We start from the raw sequence: 26,262 nt of genomic DNA, 5'->3' as shown, positions 1-26,262 counted from the left end.
TCCCTCTCTATTCTCAATCTTACCAACTTATTTTTGGGCCTTAATGACTTTGTCCTGGATTATATGATTTCTTTAAAATAAACTTCTGACTCTGGTTTTTCTGTTTATCCATGACATACAGTATTGCTAGATTGATTTTCCTAAACCACAGTCAGATTTCTGTCACTCACTCTGCTCAAAAACCCTCAATAGTTCCCTAGTACCTATTAACTAAAACACAAATTCCCAGCAAATAATTCAAAAACATCTATAATCTAGGCCTTATTTATCTCCTGGTTTATCTCTGTGGTCATCAGTCAAACAATTTGTTCCCTCAATACAAGCATACTATCTCTTTTCTTGTGTTTCCCTCATGTGAAATGTCTGCTCTCTCTGCATATGTTTAATTTTCAGCTCAGATAGCCTTTTTCTTTGAAGCCTTCCTTTGTTTGTTTCCATGAACTGTCTCTCCATACATTGAATTTATATATCACCTTCTTCCCCCTCCCTGACTCTACATGAGCAATGGAGGGGAAGGGTTTATGTCTTTTCTTGTTTTGCAGCTCTCAGTGCCTGGAATAAGGCTTCACGTGTTATAGGAAATCAATAATTATTTTTAACTACAAAAATAAATGAAGAAATTTGAAAGTCTTTTGGAGGCAAATCTCTATGAAAGAAATAACAAAAATAGACAAGAGAACAAGGATGTGTTTTCCTGATTAATCATGCAAAATGATACCGCAGGAGGTCAGACCCAACCAGTTATAGTGAGCATTTGTCTTTTTCTTTCCTGCTGTCTGCTCAGTATCTGAACTCCTGTCCTTGAATGCTTCATGTATGAGTGAGTTTACTGCCCACTACAAAACCGAAAAGGAGACTCACTTCCCAGAAGGGATAGGGGAGAATCAATCCTGGTGGTGCTGATGGCAGCAACAATGCACAATTTCCAGGTGTCGCAGTGGCATCTCTGCCAACAAGACAAGCTGTGGCACCCGAGAGCTCGTGCCCTTACCGGGCTGGTGCTTGTGAAACTGACTCTGTTTCTGGGAACCCAGATCCACTTCATTCTGCCTCTTTTCTGGGGTTGGCTCTCTAACATTCCCAGCAGCTCTATCAGCTACATGGATTCTTTGCAATAAGTCTATGTCCTGCTTAAGTCAAACACACTTAGGCCCTACTGCTTGTCACTCCTTACCCTTGACTGATGTACTGGGCTTACAAAGTTGTTGGGGGACCCTCTACACCATAGCAAGATCCTCTCAGCTATGTTTATGTCCTCATTATTTCCTATCATTAGAAGTTAACAGTCCTCCATGCTGTCTACCTTAATTTTTAGGCAAACATGTTTTAAAGTCAGATTGCATGTTGATCTCTATAAGTAACTTATCATTTATTTCTCCAAAACAAATCAGTCTAAATTAGAGCTTGCCATCAAGATCCCAGTCATGCATTGAAATTTCAAAGCATACCAGAATAGCAAAATGCCTCCTATAATAAATGCTCTCAGGATTGGGCTACTTCTGTTCTGTAGACTTACAGAATACTAGTAGTAGCTTGATTTTACACTTCTGATATACCTATAAACTCAGATTTTCCCTAACAAATGTGTTATTAATTAATCATGTCTCACATGGGAAACCACATAACTTATAAATAATACAGATAAAAGACATGTTTTTGTGGTTAAGAGCATGGACTCTCTTGCCTGGGGTCAAATCACAGGCTGTAGTGGGATCTTGGACAAGTTACTATCAAATTTCTAGAATAGGACAATACCAGTAAAGAATTTCTAGAATAGGAAAATACCAGTAAAGAATAATTTAAGAATGCTTCCCAGGTTAATGATACCCCCAAATATCTGCCTTGTCTCAGCCTTTCCTCTGAGGTCGGAAATTTCATCCTGAAGATATTTGAAAATCACTCTCAAGTCGGTCCTTTAAATAAGCATAAAACCCTGGGATAAGAAACTCATGAATCACCAAGTCTTCCCACATTCAAATAAGTGTGGTTATCCAATCCATTTCCAGGAAGAATCAAAGCAGCATAAGAGTTATTTGAGATAGAGGTGGAAGATTTTTCTCATATATAATTCAGAAAAGTATTATATATATAGGAGAAAATCATGGAAGCTGCTTAAATATAGAAATAATTATCCCAGAGGGGAGGAGTTAAGACAGCAGAGAAGTAGGGAAACCCTGCACTTGCTCCATCCTTCAAACACAGCTAGGTAAGTATGAAGCCATTCTGAATACCCAAGAAATTGAACTGAGGGCCGATAGAACAAACTGCACATCTACAAGTAGAAAAATGTCCACATCATGGAAGGTAGGAGCTGTGGAGAGTTGATTTGGGGGAGAAAAAAATTGCAGGTGCTGCAAAGGGGAGGGAGCCCTGATCAGTAAGAAAGGAGTGAGAGAGGAAAAGAGAGAAAGAGTGAAATACCCCATGTGTGTTGCACAGGGTATTACACAGGAAAAAAGTCTTCCCTAAAACCATTGTCTGGGGAAAGGAGAGGGGCTAACTACCACGAAGTTTTGTGAGCAGTGAAGCACAAAGTCTGAAGTTTCAGAAGTTTGCACCATTGCCAGGTGGTCCTGGCAGACTTAGTGGTGCTCCAGTGGGAAAGGAGGGAGGAAGCCCAGGAGCAGGCAGTGTCATCTGAGGATCCCCTTGGTCACATGGGGAGAAACAGTTACCCTTCTTGGAGTACATTTGGGAGTGTCAGCATGGCCTCTCCAGGGACAAAAAGAAGTGGCAGCACCAATATGCTGCTCTGTTCACTAGCAGAGGAACAAAGACACTGGCTGAAGGCAACAAACCTTGGTGCTGGGTTTTTGCTGTGCTTTACCATAAACTCTGAACTGCTACATGGTCACTCAACCATTTTCTGGGACAAGTTGGCACCGGCCATAGCCTGGCAAGACTCTCCCACAGAGGACCAGTGCAGGTCTGAGCAGGTGGGTCCCTAAAATTTGAAGTTTTGAAACCCAGCTTTGTGCCTGAGGTAAAACACAGGAATACTGTGCTATCTGGCTGAAAGACAGCTTGAGCACAGACAGAGTGAAGGGAGACATCTGACAGAAGCCGGGACACAGGAGGGGTGATTGTTTGCTCTTCTCTGAGGGCTTCCTAAAGAGTGGAAGGCATGAACTCCCTGCTCCAGGGACAAGGGAGGGAGATGACACCATTCCCCCAACCTGCACACCCATCAGCACTGACTGATTTCAGTGAGCAACACAACTTCTCCCAGTGGAGGCCACCTATACCAAGCCCTGCCCCCTGTGCCCTGCAAGTGCATCTCCACTTGGGCAATTCTGCCTAAGAATCAGCAGAGCAAGACCCTCTCCCAGAAGATCAGCACAAACCCCACATATGCACCAAGTCTACTGATTGTAGAGTACTGAAAAGCTTCAGCTGTAGGGGATATAGGATCTAGGTTCTTTTTTTTCTTTCCCTTTTTGTGGACCTCTTCTTAATATACACATTACTCTCAGGAGCAGGACTGTAGCAGGCTTTCCTAACAACAACTTTTTTTTTTCTGTCCATTTTGTTTTATTTGTTAAATTGCTAAAAAGTCATCAGGGAAAACCTTAACAAAAAATGAAATCGACAAGAGATTTAAGTATTAGTGAAGTCCACTTGTCATTCCTACACTGTCATGTGCCTAAGACAACCATCCTGGGGGGAGCCACCGGGGACCCCGGAAACATCACTCATAGAACCAGCTTCGCCAGGGCACGAGGGGTGTGCACTGACAGGAGCCCTGGTTGGTGGGGAGGGAGCAGAGCGAGGAAAGAGAGCAGGGGTGGACACAGTGACCTAGACAAAATGATAAGACAGAAGAATTCACCACAAAAGAAAGAACAGGAAGAAGTAATGATTAGGGATTTAATTAATACAGATATAAGTAATATGCCTGAACCAGAATTTAAAACAACAATTATAAGGATACTAGCTGGGCTTGAGAAAAGCATAGATGACACTAAAGAATCCTTTACTGCAGAGACTAAAGAACTAAAAATTAAGCAGTCCAAAATAAAAAATGCTGTAACTGAGATGTGAAGCTGACTGGATGCAATGACAATGAGGATGGAAGAATCAAAGAAATGAATCAGTGATATAGAAGATAAAATTATGGAAAATAATGAAGCTGAAAAGAAAAGGGAAAGGAAGGTATTGGATCATGAATGTAGACTTAGGGTACTCAGCAACTTCTTAAAACCTAATAAAATTCATATCATAGGATTCCCATAAGAAGAGAGAAAACGGAGCAGAAAGTTTATTTGAGCAAATTAGAACTGAAAACTTCCCTAATCTGCAAAAGGAAACAGACATCAAAATTCAAGAAGCACAGAAAACTCCCATTAAAATCAACAAAAGTGGGCCATCACCAAGACATCTCATAGTCAAACTCACAAAAGAAACAGAAAAGGAAAGAATCATGAATGCAGCAAGGGGAAAAAATACCTTAGCCTACAAGGGAAGGCAGATCAGGATCTCATTAGATCTGTCCCCAGAAACTTGGCAGGCCAGAAAGAAGTGGCCTGATATATTCAACATGCTGAATGGAAAAAATGTGCAGCCAAGAATACTTATCCAGCAAGGCTATCATTCAAAATAGCAGGAAAGATAAAGAGTTTTTCAGACAAACAAAAAGTAAAGGGATTCCTAGTCACTAAACCAGCCCTGCAAGAAATATTAAAGGGAACTGGTATTAAAAAAAAAAAAAGCCCCAAAGTGACAAAGACTAGAAAGAAACAGAGAATATCACAGGAAACACCAACTTCACAGGTAACTCAATGGCACTAAGTTCAGACCTATCAATAATCACTGATTGTAAATGGACTGAATGCCCCAATCAAAAGACACAGAGTATCAGAATAGATTAAAAAAAAAAAAAAACAAGAAAAACAAGATCCAGCTATATGCTGCCTGCAAGAGATTCATTTTTAGACCTAAAAGCACCTGAAGATTAAAAATGAGGGGATAGAGAACCAGCTATCATGGTAATGAAATCAAAAGAAAACCAGAGTAGCCATTCTTATAGAGACAAATGAGATTTTAAAACAAAGATTGTAACAACAGATGAAGGAGCTAAGTTGTAATAAAAAAGGTCTATACATCAAGATCTAAGAATTGTAAATATTTATACACCCAATTTGAAGCACCCCAAATTATAAATCAATAACAAACATGAGCAAACTTATTGATAATAATACCATAATTTTAGGAGAATTTAATAGTCCACTTACAGCAATGCAAAGATCATGTAGGCAGAAAATCAACAAGGAAACAATAGCTTTCAACTACATGGTGTAACAAATATATACAGAAGATTTCATCCTAAAGCAGCAGAATACACATTCTGTTCAAGTGCACACAGAACATTCTCCAGATTAGATCACATATTGGTTACTAATTATTCCTCAACAAGCACAAATAGACTGAGATCATACCATACATAGTTTTAGATCAAAACACTATGAAACTTGAAGTCTACCATAAGAAAAAAAAACTGGGAAAGACCACAAATATATGGAGGTTAAAGAATATCCTACTAAAGAATGAGTGGATTAACCAGGAAGCTCAAGAAAAAACTTAAAAAAATACATGGAAGCAAATAAAAATGAAAACACAACAGTCAAAAACCTTTGGGATGCAGCAAAGGGAGTCCTAACAGGGAAGTATATTGCAAAATATGCTTACCTCATAAAGCAAGGAAAGTCTCAAATACACAACCTAATCTTATATGTAAAGTAGCTAGAAAAGAAACAGCAAATAAAGCCTAACACCAGCCAAGGAAGGGAAATAATAAAGATTAGAACAGAAATAAATGATATGGAAACAAACAACAACAACAACAAAAAGGTATAACAGATCAACAAAGCTGGTTGTTTGAAAGAATTAATAAAATTCTAGCCAAATTTGTCAAAAAGAAAGGAAAAAGGACCCAAAGAAATAGAATAACAAATCAAAGAGGAGAAATCACAACCAACAGCATAGAAATACAATTATAAGAGAATATTATTAAAAATTATATGCCAATGAGTTTGGCAATCTGGAAGAACTGGACAAATTCCTAAAAACTCACATACTACCAAATCTGAAACAGGAAGAAATAGAAAATTTGAACAGAACAATAACCAGCAAAGAAACTGAATCAATAATCAAAAATCCCCCGGAGGCACCTGGGTGGTGAAGTAGGGTAAGCATCTGACTCTTGACCTCAGTTCAGGTCATGTGATCTCACTGTTTGTGAGTTCGAGACCTGCACTGTGTTCTGCACTGATGGTATGAAGCCTGTGTGGGATTCTGTCTCTCCTTCTCTCTCCCCTTCTCCCATTTGTTCTCTCTCTCTCTCTAAAAATAAATAAATAAACATTTTTTAAAAATCTTCCAAAAGACAAAAGTTCAAGGTCAGATAGCTTCTCAAGGGAATTCTATCAGCCATTTAAAGAATTCTTCTCAAACTCTTCCAAAAAATAGAAATGGAAGGTAAACTTCCAAACTCATTCTATGAGGACAGCATTACCTTGGTTCCAAAACCAGACAAAGGCTCCACTAAAATGGAGAATTACAGGCCAATCAATAATCCTTATAAACATGGATATGAAATTCCTCAACAAGATACTAACAAACTGAATTCAATAGTACATTAAAAGAATTATTCAACACAATCAAGTGGGAATTATTCCTGGGCTTCATGGGTGGTTCAATATTCACAAATCAATCGGTGTAACACACTGCATTAATAAAAGAAAGGATAAGAACCCTGTGACTCTCTCACCAGGTACAGAAAAAGCATTTGACAAAATATAGCATCCATTTTTTATAAAACCTGTCAAAAAATAGGTATAGATGAAACAGACATCAACAACATAAAAGCCATACATGAAAAACTCACAACTAATATCATCCTCAATGGGGAAAAACTGAGAGCTATTCCTCCATGGTCAGGGACAAGACAGGGATGTCCACTCTCACCATTACTATTTAACATAATACTAGAAGTCTTAGTCACAGCAATCAGACAACAAAAAGAATAAAAGTCATACAAATCAGCAAAGAAGAAATCAAATTTTCACTATCTGCAGTTGACACTCTATGTAGAAAACCTGAAAGACTCCACCAAAAAGTTGCTAGAACTAATACATGAATTCAGCAAAGTTGCAGGATATGAAGTCAACATACAGAAATCTGTTGCATCTGCACATACCAACAATGAAGCAAGAGAAATCAAGGAATTGATACCATTTACAATTGCGCCAAAAACAATGAGATACCTAGGAATAAACCTAACCAAAAAGGTAAAAGATCTATACTCTGAAAACTATAAAACATTTCTGAAAGAAATTGGAGAGGACCTGAAGAAATATAAAACATTCCATACTCATGGATTGGAAGAACAAAAATTGTTTAAATGTCTATACTACCCAAAGCAATCTACATATTCAATACAAACCCTATCAAAGCACCACCAACATTTTTCACACAGCTAAAACAAACAATCCTAAAGTTTGGAACCACAAAAGAAACAGAATCACCAAAGCAACCCTGAGGGGTGAAAAAATAGAAAAACTGGAGGCATCATGATTCCAGACTTCAAGCCTCATTACAAAACTGCAGTCATCAAGACATTATGATGGTACTGGCATAAATACAGACACATAGATCAATGTAACAAATAGAAGACCCAGAATGGACCCATTACTATATGGTAAATTCATTTTCAACAGAGCAGGAAATGGAATACAATAGAAAAAAGACAGTCTCTTCAATAAATGGTGCTGGGAAAACTGGACAGCAACATGCAGAGAATGAAACTGTACCACTTTCTCACACCATTCACAAAAATAAATTCAAAATGAACGAAAGACCTAAATGTAACACAGGAAACCATCACAATCCTAGAGAACACAGGCAACAATTTGTTGACCATGGCCAGATCAATGTCTTACTAGATATGCCACTGGACACAGGGGAAACAAAAGCAAAAGTGAACTGTTTGGACTTCGTCAAGATAAAAATAAAACTTCTGCACAGTGAAGGAAAAAAATCAACAAAACTAAAAGGCAGCCTACAGAATGGGAGAAGATATTTGCAAATGACATATTGGATAAAGGGTTAGTATCCAAAAATCTATAAAGAACTTACCAAACTTAAGACCCAAAAAGAAAATAATTTAGTGAAGAAATGTGAAGACATGAATAGACATTTTTCCAAAGACTAACTACACATGAAAAGATGCTCTACATTACTCAATATCAGGGAAATACAAATTAAAACTAGGAAATACAAATTAAAACTACAGTGAGATACTACCTCACACCCTATCAGAATGGCTAAAATGAACAACACAGAAAAAAACAAATGTTGGCAAGGATGCAGAGAAAGAGGGACCCTCTTACATCATTGCTGGGAATGCAAAGTGGTCCAGACACTCTGGAAAACAGGTTAGAGGATCCTCAAAAAGTTAAAAATAGAACTAACCTATGATCCAGCAATTCCACTACTGTCCAGAGGACACAAACTACAGATTCAAAGAAGTACAGGCACCTCAATGGTTATAGCAGCATTACAGTAATTGATAAGCTATGGAACGAGCCCAAATGTCCATAAATTGATGAATGGATAAAGAAAATGTGGCATGCATATATATGGAATGAAATATAACACAATGGAATATTGCTCAGCCATCAAAAAAGAAATTTTGCCATTTGCAATGATGTGGATAGTGCTAGAGTATATTATGCAAAATGAAATGTCAGTCAGAGAAAAACAAATACCATATGATTTCAATCATGTGTGGAATTTAAGGAACAAAACAGATGAACATATGGGAAGGGGGTAAAAAAGAGAGAAAGAAGCAAGCCATGAGAAACTCTTAATGATAGAGAACAAAGAGAGGGGTGGTGGAGGGAGGTGGGTGGGCGATGGGCTATGGATGATGAGCATTAAGAGGGACACTTGTTATGATGAGCATTGGGTGTTATACGTAAGTGATGAATCGCTAAATTCTACTCTTAAAACCAATATTACACTATATGCTAACTAACTAAAATTTAATTAAATTTTGGAAAAAAATAATTATCTGAAATCCATGCTCACTTTATATTAAAAGACATCCAACTAACTACAAGGACGACCAAGTACAGTCTTAGTGACTTGCATAAGGCCATTTGATAAGTTGTTGCAAACTTTATGTCTGACATGCTATATCAGGGCTTTAACCACTATATCCTGCTATTATTTGCCAGTTCTAGGCCAAGGGGCCAAGATGATTGAAGAGAAAAAGGCAACAAAGCAGACACATAGGAAGGAGAAGTGAGGATGAGAGAGGTGGAGAGTGAATCTCTTCCTGACATGGAGTCTCATTCCTCAGTGGGTTACATCTGAGAGCCCTATGTCTTTCCTTTGTATAAGCAGGCTTAGGTTTATTTCTTTTACCTACCATCCAGAAGACTGTAACTCACTTACATGCTCAATCCCTAGTTCTACCAGTTATTACCTATTAGAATCTAAGCAATTTTACTTAACATCTTTGTTCTTTAGGTTTCTTCTCTGTAAAATGATAATAGGGGTTACTGTTAGAATGAAATAAGACAATGAATGCCAAGTGCTTAGACCAGTGCCTGGCATGCAGCAAGCATACTATAAACATTAGCTATTATTAGTTTCAGCATCCATTTTCAGTGGAGTCTTTTCACCAGAGAACCCCAAAAGCACTGACTGCATTGTCTCTTAAAGCGCATGAAAATTAGTTACAGATTTTCCAAGTCAAGGAGAACAAGTCTCTGTGTTTTTTATAATGCCATCAGTATGCCAAGGTAACATATCAGTTGCCCACCTAAGCAATTCCTAGATTTTTAGATCTTCCATCTAGTTAACTTCATACTCTTCTCTGAAAATTGAAGACTGGACTTAAGTTGGGCCTAATGCAGAGAAGTACCTTAGCACATTTTCAATGAGTCTAGAAACCTGGATTGTTTGCCTCTCCACATGAACCATACCAATGCAGAGTTAGTAAGCTACTTGTATCCTGCACACTCTTAGATGTCTCAGTACCTCTATGATTTACAACTGCAAGATAAAATTATATGCATGTTTTTTCTCATCTTTTCTTTTTTCATTTTAAAACTTATTTCCAGTCAAAGCCACTTTCTCCGGGTGCCTGGGTGGCTCAGTTGATTGAGCGTCAGACTTCAGCTCAGATCATGATCTCACAGTTCATGGGTACGGGCCCCTCATCAGGCTCTGTACTGACAGCTCTGAGCCTGGAGCCTGCTTCTGATTCTGTGTGTTCCTCTCTCTCTGCCCCTCCCCTGCTTATGATTTGTTTCTCAAAAATAAATAAATGTTAAAAAAACATTTTTTAATTTAAAAAAAGCTACTTTCTCAATGTCCAATCTGTCTTTAAAAACAAGCTGACCTATGTAGTCTCTATTCTTCAGACTCTTAGCCCTGGATTATAAGATTTGGGTGTCAGTAGAGGAAAAACCTAGAAATAGGTGACTTCAGGTGACAATAAGAAAATTAAAAGTCATCAGTTTTCTATTATGGGCAATCACCGTGTTTACACCCTCCCTATTTATGCATATCCTAGTTAGCAACTCAAGGACAGTAACTTTATCGTATTAATCTCTGTATCTCAGAATTTAGCACAGTGCATGATATACCAGTTGGGACTCAGGAAATGTGTGCTCACCCAAATTAAACTAAGAGTGTAAAATATGATTCGATCAGATCTTCTCATTGTGGAAGTTGCTAATCCATGTGACTTTGGAAGCTAAATTAGCTTATCCAAGAGAGTCCTATTTAGCATAATAAACTAAACCTGACAGGCATTCCCAGTGCAAGGACCAATTTATAATGATTTATTTAGGAACAAATAAATGACAGCTGTCACAGGGTACATACACCACCTGTGCAACTTTGCCATTTCCATGTCTGATCTCACTTTGGCTTGCAATTGTAAGAGTATGGAAGCATAGAGTTGTCAGGAATCTGAAAGATCTACCCAACACCTAACACCATATTTTAAAGATAACAGAACTAAGGTTCTGAGCAATAAATAATTGGCCTCACACAAAGCTAGTTAGTGCCAGAGACTAAGATTCAGATTTCCTTTCTTCTGACAATACCAAGTAGTTTACAGAACACATACTTAATAGATGGTCACTGAGGACACTATTTTGCATGTTGTATAAGAAGTGGTTCAACTCTAGTTAAATGACAGCATCCTCTCTGTAGCTTTTAAAGAAGATGTATGACCAGGCCATATCCTTAGAGATTCTGATAGTGATGCTGGGGCTTGGTGACAGTTGAGTTCACTGCCAATTTCAGCAATAGCTATTTCTAATATTTCGACTATAACCACTTCTAATAGAACATCTTAAATTTTTGTTGTTGTTAGGAGGTGGTTCTCACTGGAGAAATATATTCTAACAAACCAAAGAAGAGATTCCAGGGTCAGTAGTCCTAGATCTTAACTGTCACAAACTAGCTTCATGTTAAAACTATGTCCAAAAGAGGAGAACCTCAGTGACTCAGTTGGTTGAACATCTGACTTTGGTTCAGGTTATGATCTCCCAGCTGGTGAACTCAAGACCCAGGTCAGGTTCTCTGATGAAAGCTCGGAGCCTGGTGCCTGCTTCAGATTCTGTGTATATCTCCCTCTCTGCCCCTTCGTCTCTCTCTTTCTCCCTCTCTCTCTCTCCCCCCCATATAAATAAACATTTAAAAAACCTGTCCAAAAGACAGAGCAAAAGATGATCACATCTTTCTTGGGCAAAAGAGGGATATAATGTCTAAGCACTGATGCATTCTAAGTACTTATTGAATACATACTATGTGCTGGTACTGTGCTAGGCACTAAAGACATGACTGTGGAAATAGATAAGGTCATGGCCCTCATGGAACTTACTGTTTTCTGAAACTCTCTCATATAAAAGGATCTGTAGGGGCACCCGGGTGGCTCAGTCAGCGAAGCATCTGACTTCAGCTCAGGTCATGATCTCACAGTTTGTGAGTTTGAGCCCCAGACTGGGCTCTGTGAAGACAGCTCAGAGCCTGGAGCCTGCTTCAGATTCTGTCTCCCTCTCTCTCTGCCCCTCCCCCACTTGTGCTCTGTCTTTCTGTTTCTCAAACATATATAAATATTAAAAAATAAAAATAAAAAATAAAGGAATATACAAAAATTGTCAAAAGAGCAATTCTGGGCAAAATCATATACAAAGACAGAGGATCCTAAATTGTATGATGTGAAGAGAAAAGCATGCATTTCCCCACTGATAACTGCTTGTGCCTGGGAATGGTGAGAGATGACAGACGGCACTTCAGAGAGGGCTGGCTTTGCTGTGTGTGCCAAGAATCTTAAACTTATCTCTTAGGGTCAAGTTACCAGACTTTAAAGTATGAAGTCCTGAATATTGTTTAAAATGCAAATTTGCAGACAGGGTCCCCAGAGAATCTGATACAATAGGTTGGAATGGAGCTCTTGGATCTGCCTTTTTTAATCAGCATATCAGGGAATCTCAAACAGGTGGTGAGAACCTCTCCTGAGTGTTGATGCAAGACAGTTTCAAGAACAGCTAGACATCTTAGAAAGATCAGTGGTCTTGAGCTCAGGCCTCAAGGCCCCTGCCAAATTCAGCTCTCTCCCTACAGTTCCCCAACACTTCTCCTGTAACTCTTGTCTAACCACAGAATCCTATCCGAACACCCTCAATTTATGCCATGAGCAGCAGCAACAACAACAATAGCAAAATCAGACAAATTCCTACCAGTGATTACAAAGTGGATTTTGTCTCCACTATGAAGTCAAGTCAGGTGAGGATTGGGGCATAACTGGACAATTCCGCGGGGAAAAAAACGAGACCTAATTCACTAAATGGGAGAATCTCTCCAGTGAGAAGAGTTAACCCAACAACCTTAGGTAAATACTGGCTTAAATAAAAAGTATTGCACTTGAATACATTAGTTCCTATCAAGGAAGAAACAAAGCAAATGCTTGGAGAGCCAATGGAGCCATTAAAAATTCTGGTCTCTTCCATAAAACCTCAACGGTGTTTTGGTTTTCTCCCCACTTCAAGCTATCATGATTACTATCCAGACCAAAGAACTGTGTTTCTAACCATTAGAAAATCAACAGCCTATGGTGGCATACTGTGTGTGGGATTGATTGGGTTATGATATTTTAAAAGAATATGAGGTACCAAGTGATTATTTCAATATTGTTTAAAAATTAATTAGAACTTTTCCAGAATGTCAAGGTTTAATTAACATACTTATTTAATAGATCCTTAATGCAACCCTCTTTGCAGAAAGCTTGTGGATTTTTCAGTATTTAATAGTCTAGTGGGGAAGAAGAAGAGGGGATTTTTGTTTTTATTGGAGAGTTTAAATCCACTCATTGTCTTTTTATCATATAAGTAACTCTTTGTGTTGCAGGTAAAACATTATTAATGCATGTCCAATGAGAAATATAGAAGACTTTTGATGATGTAGCAAAAACTAAACAATAAAAACAGCCATCTGAAGGAAGGGGGAGGAACAGATCAGTCAATTAGATGAAAACATATAATTCAAGGAAGTGGCCAAAAGTGTGGCTTGTTTATTTCCTAATAGTCGAAAAGAAACCTGTTTCAAACTTAAGTCCTTTCTTGGGGTGGGGGTGGGGGGCAGATTATTTTACAAGGTAGAATTTTTAAAGCTTTTCTGCCTTCATTTTTTCTTGCCTATGTGGAGACAGTTGCCATTTAGGACATATGAATGTCAAGGCAGTTCTTGTCAATAATGAAAATAGAATTCCTCTCAACTCCTCCATTCATTTTAGTGAATAGTTTTATAATGCATTAAACCAAGGTTAAGTTTTCTTTTCAATTTCTCATCTCTCCTCAATTGCTCTAAACTCTCAATATCTATTTCCCATGCTGCTTGGTGAAGCTTCCTCAAATGATTCGCTATTAAACAACACCTTAGCAGCAAAAGCAAGTTTGATGCAAATTGAATTAAAGTAAGTATTATTCACAACAAACTCAGCTTCTTTTCTCCCACAATGAGACTGTCTCAGCTAATCCCCTACAGACACTTTGTGCAGCTCACAGGAGGAAACAGTCACCCTTGCCTCATAACGTAAACAAAGAAAAGCTCTCTTAGCTTAGGCTCCTCCTCTGTAAGACTATTATATGCTCCAAACAGTCTCCTGTGTTTGCAAACAAAAGCATAGTTCTTTAAGCTCTCAAAAATGTTTAAATATTATGTATATCATCACACATTCAGACACTGACACTGCTATTATTTCAATTGACCACCAATTGACTCCAACAGGAGTCATTTCCTGAGAATGGCCATTGTTATCTACATAGCAGGTAAACTACTGCTTAGGACACTGTTTGTGTGGCTGCACTACTGGAAATTATACCAAGTTTCATCTTGTAATATTGTCTTAGATGACTAGGTGGAGTCCTAACAGCACCATCCCCCCTACAATATTTCAAATGGTGTTCAAAGAGCTGTGTTCACCTGAAAAATGTGAAGATAGAGCCCACAGACAAATACTACTATTATGCCATTTTGCAAACATTATCACATACAATAACATGCACCAAATAAATCAGTTGTTAGTGTGGATTAAAACTGTGAACTCTGACTCTGGAGCTTTGGTTTAAACTCACCCTTTTCCCCACCCAACTGAACATCCCCTAGGCCAAAGTAAACCTCTCCATCAATGGCTATAAGCACATCCCCTCCTACCCGATGGTATCTTGGCTCTATTATTTCTTCTTCATCTTCCAGACTCAGTCTCTCCCTCTGCACTGCCTCCTTTCCCTCTGCTAGAGACTTTCCCATAAAAAAATAATCCTTCTTTGACCCTGAGTTTCCCTTTAAATAACTACCCCATCTCCCCCCTTTCCCTCACTTCACAAATGAGAGGCAAATGTTCAATAAATATTTATGGATTAAATGGGCAAAAAGAAATCTATTTCTCTATGGCTTCATCTCACATTTACTCCTCATTCCACTGCAATCTAATGAAACTACTGAGCCCACTCCTCTACTAAAACCAGTCTCCAGAGGTAGCCAATAATTTTCTAATTTAAAAAAATCCATGAGCTCTCTTTGCCTTTCATTCTACCTGACCTCCACTCACATTGCTAGCCAACCTCTATTATTAATATTCCCTTTCTTTAATTTCCTTGCAATATCCTAAGTTTCCTCTAACTTACATCACCAATCCTCCCACACTTGTTGGTGACCCATTTTTCTAACCCTTTCCTCTTCTCACTCTTGGCTCTTCCAATAGTTCTCAATCACTGACCCAATTTCAACTAACTTCTCTGTCAGCATCTTTCAAACTTATAGTTCTAGTCCTCATTTTTCCTCTACTTCTCAGACTTGCCTTTCTAAATTCCTTTTGTACCTATCCTCACAAGTGTCATGTTGGCACCTCAAACTTGATAAATCCAAAACAGAACTAAACCTGCCCTCTCTCCCATTCTTAAGCCTGCTTTCCTTCTGTGTTTCTTAATGAATAAAAGCATGAATAAAATCTTCCTGGTTACATAGGTAAAAACTTTAGAGGTTTTGAGGCTGACATCTCCCTTGCCTACAACTGCACTCAGCTTAAAATCCTTTTGAAGCTGTCTCTAAAGTGTCTCTTGATTCTGCTCCTTACTTTCTATTACTCCTGCAACTGTCCTGCCTCAAATTTTTATAATCCTTCAATTAGAACATTATGGAAACCTATTGATCTTTTGCCAACAGTCTCATCCTTCTCCAACTCATTTTTGGCACAGTAATAGACTACGGTCTTTGAAAGTGGGAATGGCTTTGTCACCTGTGTAGATCCTCCACACAAGCACTCAGTACATATGGAGGGAACAGAACTCTCACTGCCAGCAATTATCTTCCTGGTCAAAACACAAATCTGATTCTGTAAATTCACTGCCCCCAAGTCTTCAACGACCCTTGCTACAGAATAAACAAAAACAAAAGCAAAAACAAAAACTTCTTAGCATGATATCCATAGTCCTCTGTGGTCTGCTCTGAACCTACTGCTCTGTCTGATCTCCTGCCATATGTCTCCCATCTCCTTGCCCCTCCAGCCACACACACTATACACTCTTTCTACTTATTCCTAGAATCCACTCTTTATTACTGACATCTATGACTTGGGACCTCTGTTTTCTATCTATACCTATTGAAATCCTATTCAACTTTCAAGGTCAGACCAAAATTTTACCTCTTTGATAAAGTTTTGTCCAGCTCGTCCCATAAGAAATAACTGTTTCTCACTCTTTGTCCTAGCACTTTGTACTCCCTTCTAGCACACAGTGCATTGCTCCCTGCATTACAGGTAGGGATGCAAGAGTTTCCCCAGCCAACCTGAAGTAAGCTCCACAAGGTCATCAAGAATCCCCCATTATGCTTATGCCAGTGTCTCACGATAGTAATAGTGTCCAAATTGCAGCAGGGCCTCTGGGAAATCATAGCAATGATAAAGTAGGTGGCACAAAAACATCAAAATGATTAGCACTGCCTCTAACACCATCTGGTATTAATAGGTGGACAATACTTTTATTAAGTTTCTGAAGGGAGACAGTCAAAAGAATATCACCTTGTTTGTTAAAAAATTGTCTTATCTAAGGGGAAAGATAAGTTGTTTATGAGTCTAGTAGTTTTTTATTAATGCATGTTTCTTTTGATTTATTGTTAACATTGTATTTGCTCCTTTGAATTACTGAACTGTGTGCCACAATGACCCTGAGTAGGATGAGCCCCCAAAGTGGGCCACTGTTGAAGACCTACTTATTTATCTTCTTATTTGCTTTAATACAAAAGATGCATCTCAGGAAATCAAGCAATTCAAAGCCAGCTGTTCAACAGGTTATGTTTAAGGGATGTAAAAGTTGTCATTCAAGTGCTAGTAAGAGATGGAGAGAAATGAGATCTGATCACTGGATTCCGAAATCTGGAGCTCAGTGATAATCTTGATGAGTCTGGGTTTACTGAAATGATGGGAAAGAACGCCTGATTGGAGTTGCTTCAAGACACAATCATGGCTTCCACAGAATGGTAAACCAAATTTTCTAAAAGAGCCTTTTTGCTACAAACCAAGTACATCATGAATAATACATACTGTCTTTAAGAACTGCTGGGTTTGCAGGAACTAAGAAAAATATCCAAGCATCTCTACCACCACGACTGAAAATTAAAACAAAAAACCCAAGAGCTGAAACATAAGTAGGCAGCACCGTGCAATACCAAGTAAGAGGAAATGGGGTAAGTTGAATGCAAACAAAGACTTAACTAAGACTAAGCCATGAACCAGCTCCAAGACACAGCACCCTAGCCTCAAACTCTTACATCATCCAAATGCCTCAAAGGGACTAAAGTGGTCCCACGTTGAGAGTGAATTGGACTCTGAGCAGAAGCAAATGCCAATCTTTTCTGGAGAAAAGCATCCCAATTTAGGTCTGCAGTACTCTCTCAAAGTAAGATCAAATAAATATGAGCTTACAATTAAATTAAATTAAATTTAATTTAATTTAAAACTAAATTTAAAAAAATAACCAAACACATCAGGAACCAACCAAAACAATAAGCAATAGTTTTAAACTCTTCGAAGACTTCAGATATTAAAAATAACAGTTAAGAAAACAAAGGGAAAAACTATATGTGAAAAAAAACAAGACATAATAAATGAAAGCATAAAATAAGCAGGTAGTAAGAGATAAGAAAAAACTAACTAATAAAACTTTTAGTAATTTAAAACATTATTGTTGATATGAAAAACTCAATGGATGGGCTAACAACATTTTAACATGGCTGAAGAGAGGACCAGTAGCTAGAAGACAGATATGAATAGATCAGAATGCATCACAAAAAGATGTATAATTTTTAAAGAGATATAAGAAATATAAGAGAAATGAAAGACATAATGCAAAGATCAAATAATCCTCTATCCAAAGTCCAGAAGGAGAGAATGAGAGAATGGAAGAAAGGCAACACTGGAAGACATACGATATAGAATATTCCAAAATTGCCAAAAGACATCAATCCACCGATACAGGAAGCACAATGTCCATCATGCAGGGCGAATGAAACACATCATGCCAAAACACACAATCGTGGAAACTGAAGAAGTGAAAACAAAGAGACAGTCTTAAACCAGTCAGAAAGAACATAGATGTTAAAACTAAATCTTGACAGCAAGCTTAACAGAAAAATGGAAGCCAAGAAGAGAGGAATTTTTTTTTTCAAAATAGCACTGAAAAAATATTCAATATAGATTATTCATCTATTGATTCATTTATATTTACTAAGCACCTACTCTGTGTCAAGAACAGACAAGCATCACTGTCCTCATGGAATCTACGTTGTAGCAGTGGGCACCGAAGATAATTTACTAAATATGTCAGATGATATGGAGAAAAAGCATGAAAAGGGGATGATAGTCCCAAAGGAAGGGAGAGTTTGTAATCTTTAACGTGGTGCTTGAGAAGGTATCACTGAATGAGTGATATTTAGACAGAGACCTGAGGAAGTGGGCGTGGGAGCAGCTTAGTGGGTAGCTATGAAGACAGCATCAGAGGGAGAAACAGCAAGTTGAAAGGCATGTGGCAGCTCAAAGGCATGTTTAAAGAACAGCAAGAATGCCACTGTGGCGAGAGCAGTGGAAGTAAGCAAGAATGGTAGGAAACAAGGTTGGAGAGACAGCAGAGCTAGGGGAAGGATACCACATGGAACCTTCCACATCACTGTGAGAACTTGGGCTTTTACTCGAGATCAAATGGAAAGCCCATAAAGAGTTTTGAACAGAGTCATCTCATGATCTGATTTACATTAAAAAAAAAATTTTTAGGGGCATCTGGGTGACTCAGTCGGTTAAGCATCGTACTTTGGCTCAGGTCATGATCTCATAGTTTGTGGGTTCCAGCCCAGCGTCGGGCTCTGTGCTGACAGATGGCTCAGAGTCTGGAGCCTGTCTTCACATTCTGTGTCTCCCTCTCTCTCTGACCCTCCCCTGCTCACGCTATCTCTCTCTGTCTCTCAAAAATTTTTTAAAAATTTAAAAAATTTTTTTAAAAATTTTTTAGAGGAGTAGAGCACTGGGTGGTATATGGAAACCAACTTGACAATAAACTAAAAATTTTTTTTTAATTTTAATGTTTATCTATTTGAGAGAGAGAAAGAGAGAGAGAGAGAGAGAGAGAGAGAGAGCCAGCAGGGGAGGAGCAGAGAGAAGGGAGACACAGAATCCGAAGCAGGCTCCAGGCTCTGAGCTGTGGGGCTCAAACTCATGGACCACGAGATCATGACCTGAGCCAAAGTCAGATGCTTAACCAACCGAGCCACGCAGGTGCCCCTGATTCACACTTTTAAAGAAAGACAAGGGGAGAATCAGGAAAAACCAGCTGGGAAGCTATTGCAATAATGGAGGTAAAAGAGGATGGTGCCATGTACAAAGGTAGTAGCAATGCAAACGGTGAGGAGTGGTCACATCTGATAAGTGTCAGAAGGATGTGTTATGGTTTTGAAGTGGTTTATAACACAGAGGAGTTGTAGATGGACAACGGGAAGGCCGGAGTTGACATTTACTTTAAAGAGGAAAGCTGTGAACAGAGCAGTTCAGAGGGAAGACTAAGAGCTCAGTTTGGAACATGCTAAGTTTGAAATGTGTATTACTCACATGGAGATGTCAGAATGGATACAGGAATTTGAAATTCATTTGTAAGGTTTGGACTAGAGACATAAATTTGGGAGTCAGCAGTAAATAAACAGGGCCAAACAAAGACATTTTCAGATAAATGGCAACTGAGTTCATGAAAGGAATTTCAGGAAGCAAGGAAATAGTCCCTGAAGAAAACTCTGAAATTTAAGAAAGAATGGTAAACAGTGATACTGGGAAATTCTGCTATAAATGTAAATAATAATAATATAAAATATAAAATAATGATGATAATAATAATAACATATAGTTTCTGACGTTCCAAATTTTAAATGGCAAAAACATTCTGGACAATGGCATATATGACATCAGGTTAATTAGAGAACAAATGTTGTAGGGTCCTTGAATTGTTAAAGAGGGAGTTAAGATTTTAAATTATATTTGATTAAATGTCTGTGGTAACAGCTCAAGGGTAAGTAGAAGGATAGAAATGATGTATAATTTTCAAACCAGTATATCAAGCTTTCTCAAGAAGAGTGCCAATGGTGTTTTGCACTGGTCAGTTGTTCGCTGTGCAAAGCTGTTCTGCCCATTGCAAGATACTCAGCATCCTCGAAACCTGCTCTCCAAATGCTAGAAGCACCCAGTCCAGACACTAACAACAACACAACAATCACAATAACAACAAAGCACCTCCACCTATTTCCAAATGCTTGCAGGGAAGGTGCTATGTCAGCCTAACAAGAAAACCACTCAAGTTCATGGATCAAACAAGCAAATTAACTTAAAAGTTTAGCCACACCCCACTCTTTCTTTCCGGGGGTACGCCTTGCCTCAGTGGCTGAGTTAATTAAGCATCCGACTTCGCCTCAGGTCATGATCTCACAGATCAAGGGTACGAGCCCCACGTTAAGCTCTGTGCTGAGAGCTCAGAGCCTGGAGCCTGCTTCAGATTCTGTGTCTCTCTCTGCCTCTCCTCCACACACATTTTGTATCTATTTCTCCCTGTCTCTCCCTCCCTCTCCCCCAAATTAAACATTTAAAAAATATTCTAAAAGTTTAGCCACACCCCAAAATAAAAGGCAAGAGGAAAAAAGTGGAGGAAAAGGGAGGAAATAAAGAGCACACACAAAAAAGGAAAACACAAGTCCAAATATATAATGAATCATGATAAACGTAATTGAGCTAAATTTGCCAGTGAGCGTGTTAGTTGGAGTTTTTTTGATTTTCAATAACATTGTTTGTAAGAGACACACCTAAAACTTAAGGACACAGAAATACTGAAAATTTTAAGTCTTAATATTAGTAATATTCTTTTGGGAAAGAAGGTTAGGTTAGTTATATAATTACATATATTATTATATAATATATATTAGATGATATCACTGTGCTTCAATTATTGCTTGGCCAAGCACACAAAAACCACAAATAAGCTATATATGATTTGAAAACCTCAATGAGCAAGTTTGAACGTACATATAGATGTAGATGTATATGTTATTTTCATTATAGATACAGTGTGTGTATATTTGTATGTGTATATATATGAGTAGGTGTGTGTGTGTGTGTGTGTGTATAATCCTACACCTAACAATTGAAGATCACACATTCTTTTTACAATCATTATCATGATGCAGCTAATTTTTTCCTTGAGTGATTATTGTGCGCTAAGGGTTTATTATAGGCACTTGACAGGTTATTAACTAATTCATTTAGTCTTCATAAAACTATTATGAGATAGGTCTATAAGTGCAAAGCTGAGATCTGACCCTAGGTAATTCCACTCTAGTGCCTTGTTTTTAACCATCACAAAACATCCTCATCACATTTTCAAAATGTAGTCACTTATAAGGCCATAGTGCAAATTTCTACAAATTTAAGAAACTGATATACAGTGGCTAAAGAAAAAAATTACTCACAGAAAATTTTAAAGAAGGTAAGGAAGACTTGATTCAAGGCAACTGCAGTGGAGTTGTGCAGTAGCGGGGAGAGACGGGTCTCAACTCCCTAACAAAGACCTTCTCCTTGACCAAACTTGAGTCAGGCTTCTCTGAGCCCTCTTTACCTATAGGCCCCAACCTGGCACTCTACCCTTGGCCCACTTGGTCCCCAGTTTTGGCAAGAATGCTGCTGGGTCAATTAAGCAAGGATCCCCTCCCCCCAATATCTGATCACCTTAACCTGCTTTCAGCAAGAACCTTCTCAAGTTGGTTTAGCCAAGATCCTCCTTCTACTTAGTAATCCATCCATTGATCTCCACCTTGCTCCTTGGCTATAAATCCCCACTTGTCCCTGTATTCAGACTTGAGTCTAATCTATCTCCCTTATTGCCAAAACCTGTTGCAATTGTCCCCATCTTGAATGACGTCTTCCTTACTATCTTAACAAGTTTTGAATAATTATTTTATTTAACATAGTACACATTCTCTTAACACAATGCAACTCAGAAGTTAACATCATATAACAAAAAAAGGTAGTTTTAAACCTTCATAAATTTGGATATTTAAGGCATACATATATAATCCACACACTTTAACTAATCCATGGATCAAAAATAAACCATAATAAAAATGTATTTTAACTTGGCTCTGATTAAGTAAAATGTTGTATATGAAAGTTAGGAGAGTGTGCCTGAGTAGCCCAGTTGGTTAAATATTCCACTCTTGATTTCATCTCAGTTCATGATCTCAAGTGAGATTGAGCCCCACATTGGACTCCGTGCTGGGCATGGAGCCTGCTTTAGATTCTCTCTCACTCCTTCTCCCTTTGTTCCTCTGTGAATGCACACTCTCTCACTCTCACTCCCTCAAAAGAAAGCAAGCGAAAGAAAGAGAGAAAGAGAAAGAAAGAAAGAAAGAAGGAAAGGAAGGAAGAAAGGAAGGAAGGAAGGAAGTTGTGGGGTTTGGAAAACAATACTGTGATGGAAACATTAAGTTTGTCATTGTCTGTAAGTCAATAGCATTCAAATATTAGCAATTTCCTATATAGTTTAACCTAACTTAATCTGTAACCTCAAATGCTTATATTAGAAAAGAAGAAAGACTAAAAATTAATAGGTTAAGCCTCCAAATGAAAAAACTCAGAAAACACAATGAACTCTAAGAAAATAAAAGTTAAATCTTTTTATTTTTATTTTTAATGCTTTATTTAGTTTTGATACAGAGAGAGACAGAGCATGAGAGGGGGAGGGGCAGAAAGAGAAGGAGACACAGAACCGGAAGCAGGCTCCAGGCCCTGAGCAAGCTGTCAGCACAGAGCCTGACGCGGGGCTCGGACCCAAGAACGTGAGATCTGACCTGAGCCAAAGTCGGAGGTTTAACCGACTGAGCCACCCAGGCGCCCCAAAAGTTAAATCTTTTTACATAAACAACAACAAAAAAAACCTGCCTCTGAAAAGACTGAAAGAATTAAAAAAAAAACTTTAGTTAATCTGATCAAGAAAAAGGAAACACAAATAAATAATATTCAGCTTGAAAGGGATATATAATTACCTATAGGGTAGGTTTAAAAGATAAGAAAATACTACGAATAATTTTATGCCAATATTTGAAAACTTATACAATATGTATAAAATCTTAAAACAATGTAACTCATCCAAACTAATTTAATAGGAAACTGGAATAGTAAGCATTAAAGAAGGTAAATGACAAGTCAAAGGTCTGTATTTGTAAAAATACCCACATTATTTTACAGGCAAGTTCTACCAAAGTTTTGAGGAACACATTTCATTATCCAAAAGGTTACAAAGAACAAAATATGAGAAAATACTCCCACTGTCCCATGCATGACCTAGTAGAACCCAGTATAATCTTTTTTCAAAAGCACAAAAAGTCAATTAGAATTAAAAAAACTTTATTCTTTCTCTATTACACAGATATAAATTGCAAGTTTAATATTTATAAAATAAATCTAGAAATATAGAAAAAAGACTGTGACCAGGAATGAAAGGATAGTTTAAAAAATAGAAAAATTTATAAGTGATATTTCTACAATAAGCAATTAGAAAAAAATCATATGATCATACGTAGATTCTGTAAGAGAACAAAATAAACATGCATTCATAATTTTAAAAAATTTTAGCAAACAAGGAATAAAAGTCCAATTTCTTAATTCAATAATAACTGTCTACCAAAAAATCTATAGCAAAACAACTCTGAATAATTTAGAAGCGTTTCCTTAAAATAAAAACAATGATATCCTTTACCATTGCCTATCTTGGACACTTACTGACATCCTAACCAGCAAATATAAAAAGGAAATAAAGGCTATAGTTATTGGAAAAGGAAAACAAAATTGTGCATATTTGCAAATGATAAATATTGTCAATTTAGAAAATAAAAAGATTCTATAGGTAAATAACTATAATCAATAAGAAAGTTCGGCATAGTAATTGACCTATGTTCATTCCATAAATATCAACAGCATTTCTACAAACAAACAACAGTTTAAAAACACTAATTTTAAAAAAATAACATTTATATAAGCAAAGATAAGACATTCAGAAAGCCCTATATTGATAAAAACATAGATGTTTATGGGTAGAGAGACTCAATATCATAAAAATGGCAATTCTCACCTAATTTTATCAATAAATCCAATGCATTTTCAATACGAACTTCAACAAGGCTTTGGGAGGATTCTAAAATGTATGTGAGGGGCGCGTGGGTGGCTCAGTCAGTTTAGGCTCAGGTCATGATCTCATGGTTGGTGGGTTAGAGCCTGGGTCAGGCTCTGTGCTGACAGCTAGCTCAGAGCCTGGAGCCTGCTTCAGATTCTGTATCTCCCTCTCTCTCTGACCTTCCCCTGCTCGCACTGTCTCTCTCTGTCTCTCAAAAATAAATAAAAGACATAAAAAAAATTTAAGTGTATGTGAAAAAGCATAGGGGTGCCTGGCTGGCTCAGTGAGTTAAGCAGCCAACTTCAGCTCAGGTCATGATCTCATAGTTTGTGAGTTCAAGCCCCACATCAGGCTCTGTGCTGACAGCTCAGATTCTGTGTCTCCCTCTCTCTCTGCCCCTCCTCCACTCACACTCTGTGTGTGTCTCTCTCTCTCAAAAATAAATAAAAATTTCAAAAAAATTTTAAAGAGCATAGAGCCTAAAATATTTTACACACCTGAGAAAGAATAAGTGGAAATTTGTGCTATCATATATCAAAACATTATAAAGCTATAGAAAGAAGTTAAGTATGTTTTACTATCCTAAAAAGATACATTGACTGATCAAATAGACTAGAGTCTTCCAAAACCAGATTGATTCATATATGAAAAGCTCATATTAAAGAGTCAGTCAGGGCTCTTGTGTGGCTGTCAGTTGGCCATCCAACTTCAGCTCAGGTCATGATCTCGTGGTTTTTGAGTTCAAGCCCCAAGTTGAGCTAACAGCTTGGAGCCTGGAGCCTGCTTCAGATTGTCTCCCCCTTTCTCCGCCCCTCCCATGCTCATGCTTTCTCAATAATAAATAAACATAACAAATAAATAAATAAATAAAAGACTCAGTCATACAGGGGCACCTGGGTGGCTCAGTAGGTTAAGTGTCCGACTTCAGCTCAGGTCATGATCTCACAGTTTGAGAGTACAAGCCCCACGTTGGGCTCTGTGCTGACAGCTCAGAGCCTGGAGCCTGCTTAGGATTTTGTGTCTCCCACTCTTTCTGCCTCTCTCCCATTTGTGCTCACTTTCTCTCTCAAAAATAAACATTAAAAAAAATAGAGTCGGTCATACAGAACATTGGGAGAACTTTTTAACAATATTGAGATAATTATTTATCCATTAGGAAGAAAAATTAATTGATTATCTCCACCATATATTAATATCAATTACAGATTAATTAAAACTTAAACATAAAAGGCAAAATCTTAAAACTTTTAGAAAGCAAGACAAAAACATGTTTTATGGCATTTGTGCAGAAAAGAACTTCTTAGACAAAACAACGTATAGAGATGTCAAATCACTATGCTATCCACCTGGAACTAACGTAACTGTGTGTCAATTATACTCAAAAAAATTAAGACATAAACAAGCATTCACCCCTCAAAGAGGAGTAAAAATTTGTTAATGCACACATAAAAAGATAATCAAATCTCATGAATAATCCAGAAAATGCAAATTTAGATCACAATGAGATACCATTTTACACTGGTAACAAATAAGATCCTTGACAATTATAGAATGGCAGACAGTCTCATCTATTCTGCTGGTAAGAGTAAATTTATACAACCACCTCAAAAAGCAATTTGTCATTATCAAATAAAATTAAACTTTCCCTTATCCTATGAGCTGGCAATTCTCTTCCTGGGTTTATAAACTGTAGCCTATAAAATGAACAAATCAAGAGACTATAGATGCTGGCGAGGGTGTGGAGAGATGGGCACCCTCCTACACTGTTGGTGGGAATGTAAACTGGTGCAGCCGCTATGGAAAACAGGGTGGAGATTCCTCAAAAAACTATCAGTGGAACTCCCTTATGACCCAGCAATAGCACTGCTAGGAATTTACCCAAGGGATACAGAAGTGCTGATGCATAGGAGCACATGTACCCCAATGTTCATAGCAGCACTGTCAACAATAGCCAAAACATGGAAAGAGCCTAAATGTCCATCACCTGATGAGT

The 26,262-nt window shown here is 37.8% G+C and overlaps 1 protein-coding gene across 1 annotated transcript in view; it reads left to right on the top strand.

Moving 5' to 3' along the window:
• The window catches only part of LOC115297654 (nucleosome assembly protein 1-like 1), a 165,807-nt gene that overhangs the window by 13,809 nt on the left and 125,736 nt on the right, over nucleotides 1-26,262 (top strand). Inside the window, 2 exon segments of the mRNA XM_029945812.1 lie at nucleotides 2,568-2,936; nucleotides 12,685-12,807. Coding sequence (XP_029801672.1) covers nucleotides 2,568-2,936; nucleotides 12,685-12,807 — 492 coding nt within the window.

The sequence above is a fragment of the Suricata suricatta genome, chromosome 8, assembly GCF_006229205.1.
Source record: "Suricata suricatta isolate VVHF042 chromosome 8, meerkat_22Aug2017_6uvM2_HiC, whole genome shotgun sequence".
Lineage (NCBI taxonomy): Eukaryota > Metazoa > Chordata > Mammalia > Carnivora > Herpestidae > Suricata > Suricata suricatta.
Note: the sequence above shows the minus strand (reverse complement) of the source record. Positions and strands in the feature narration are given on the sequence as shown.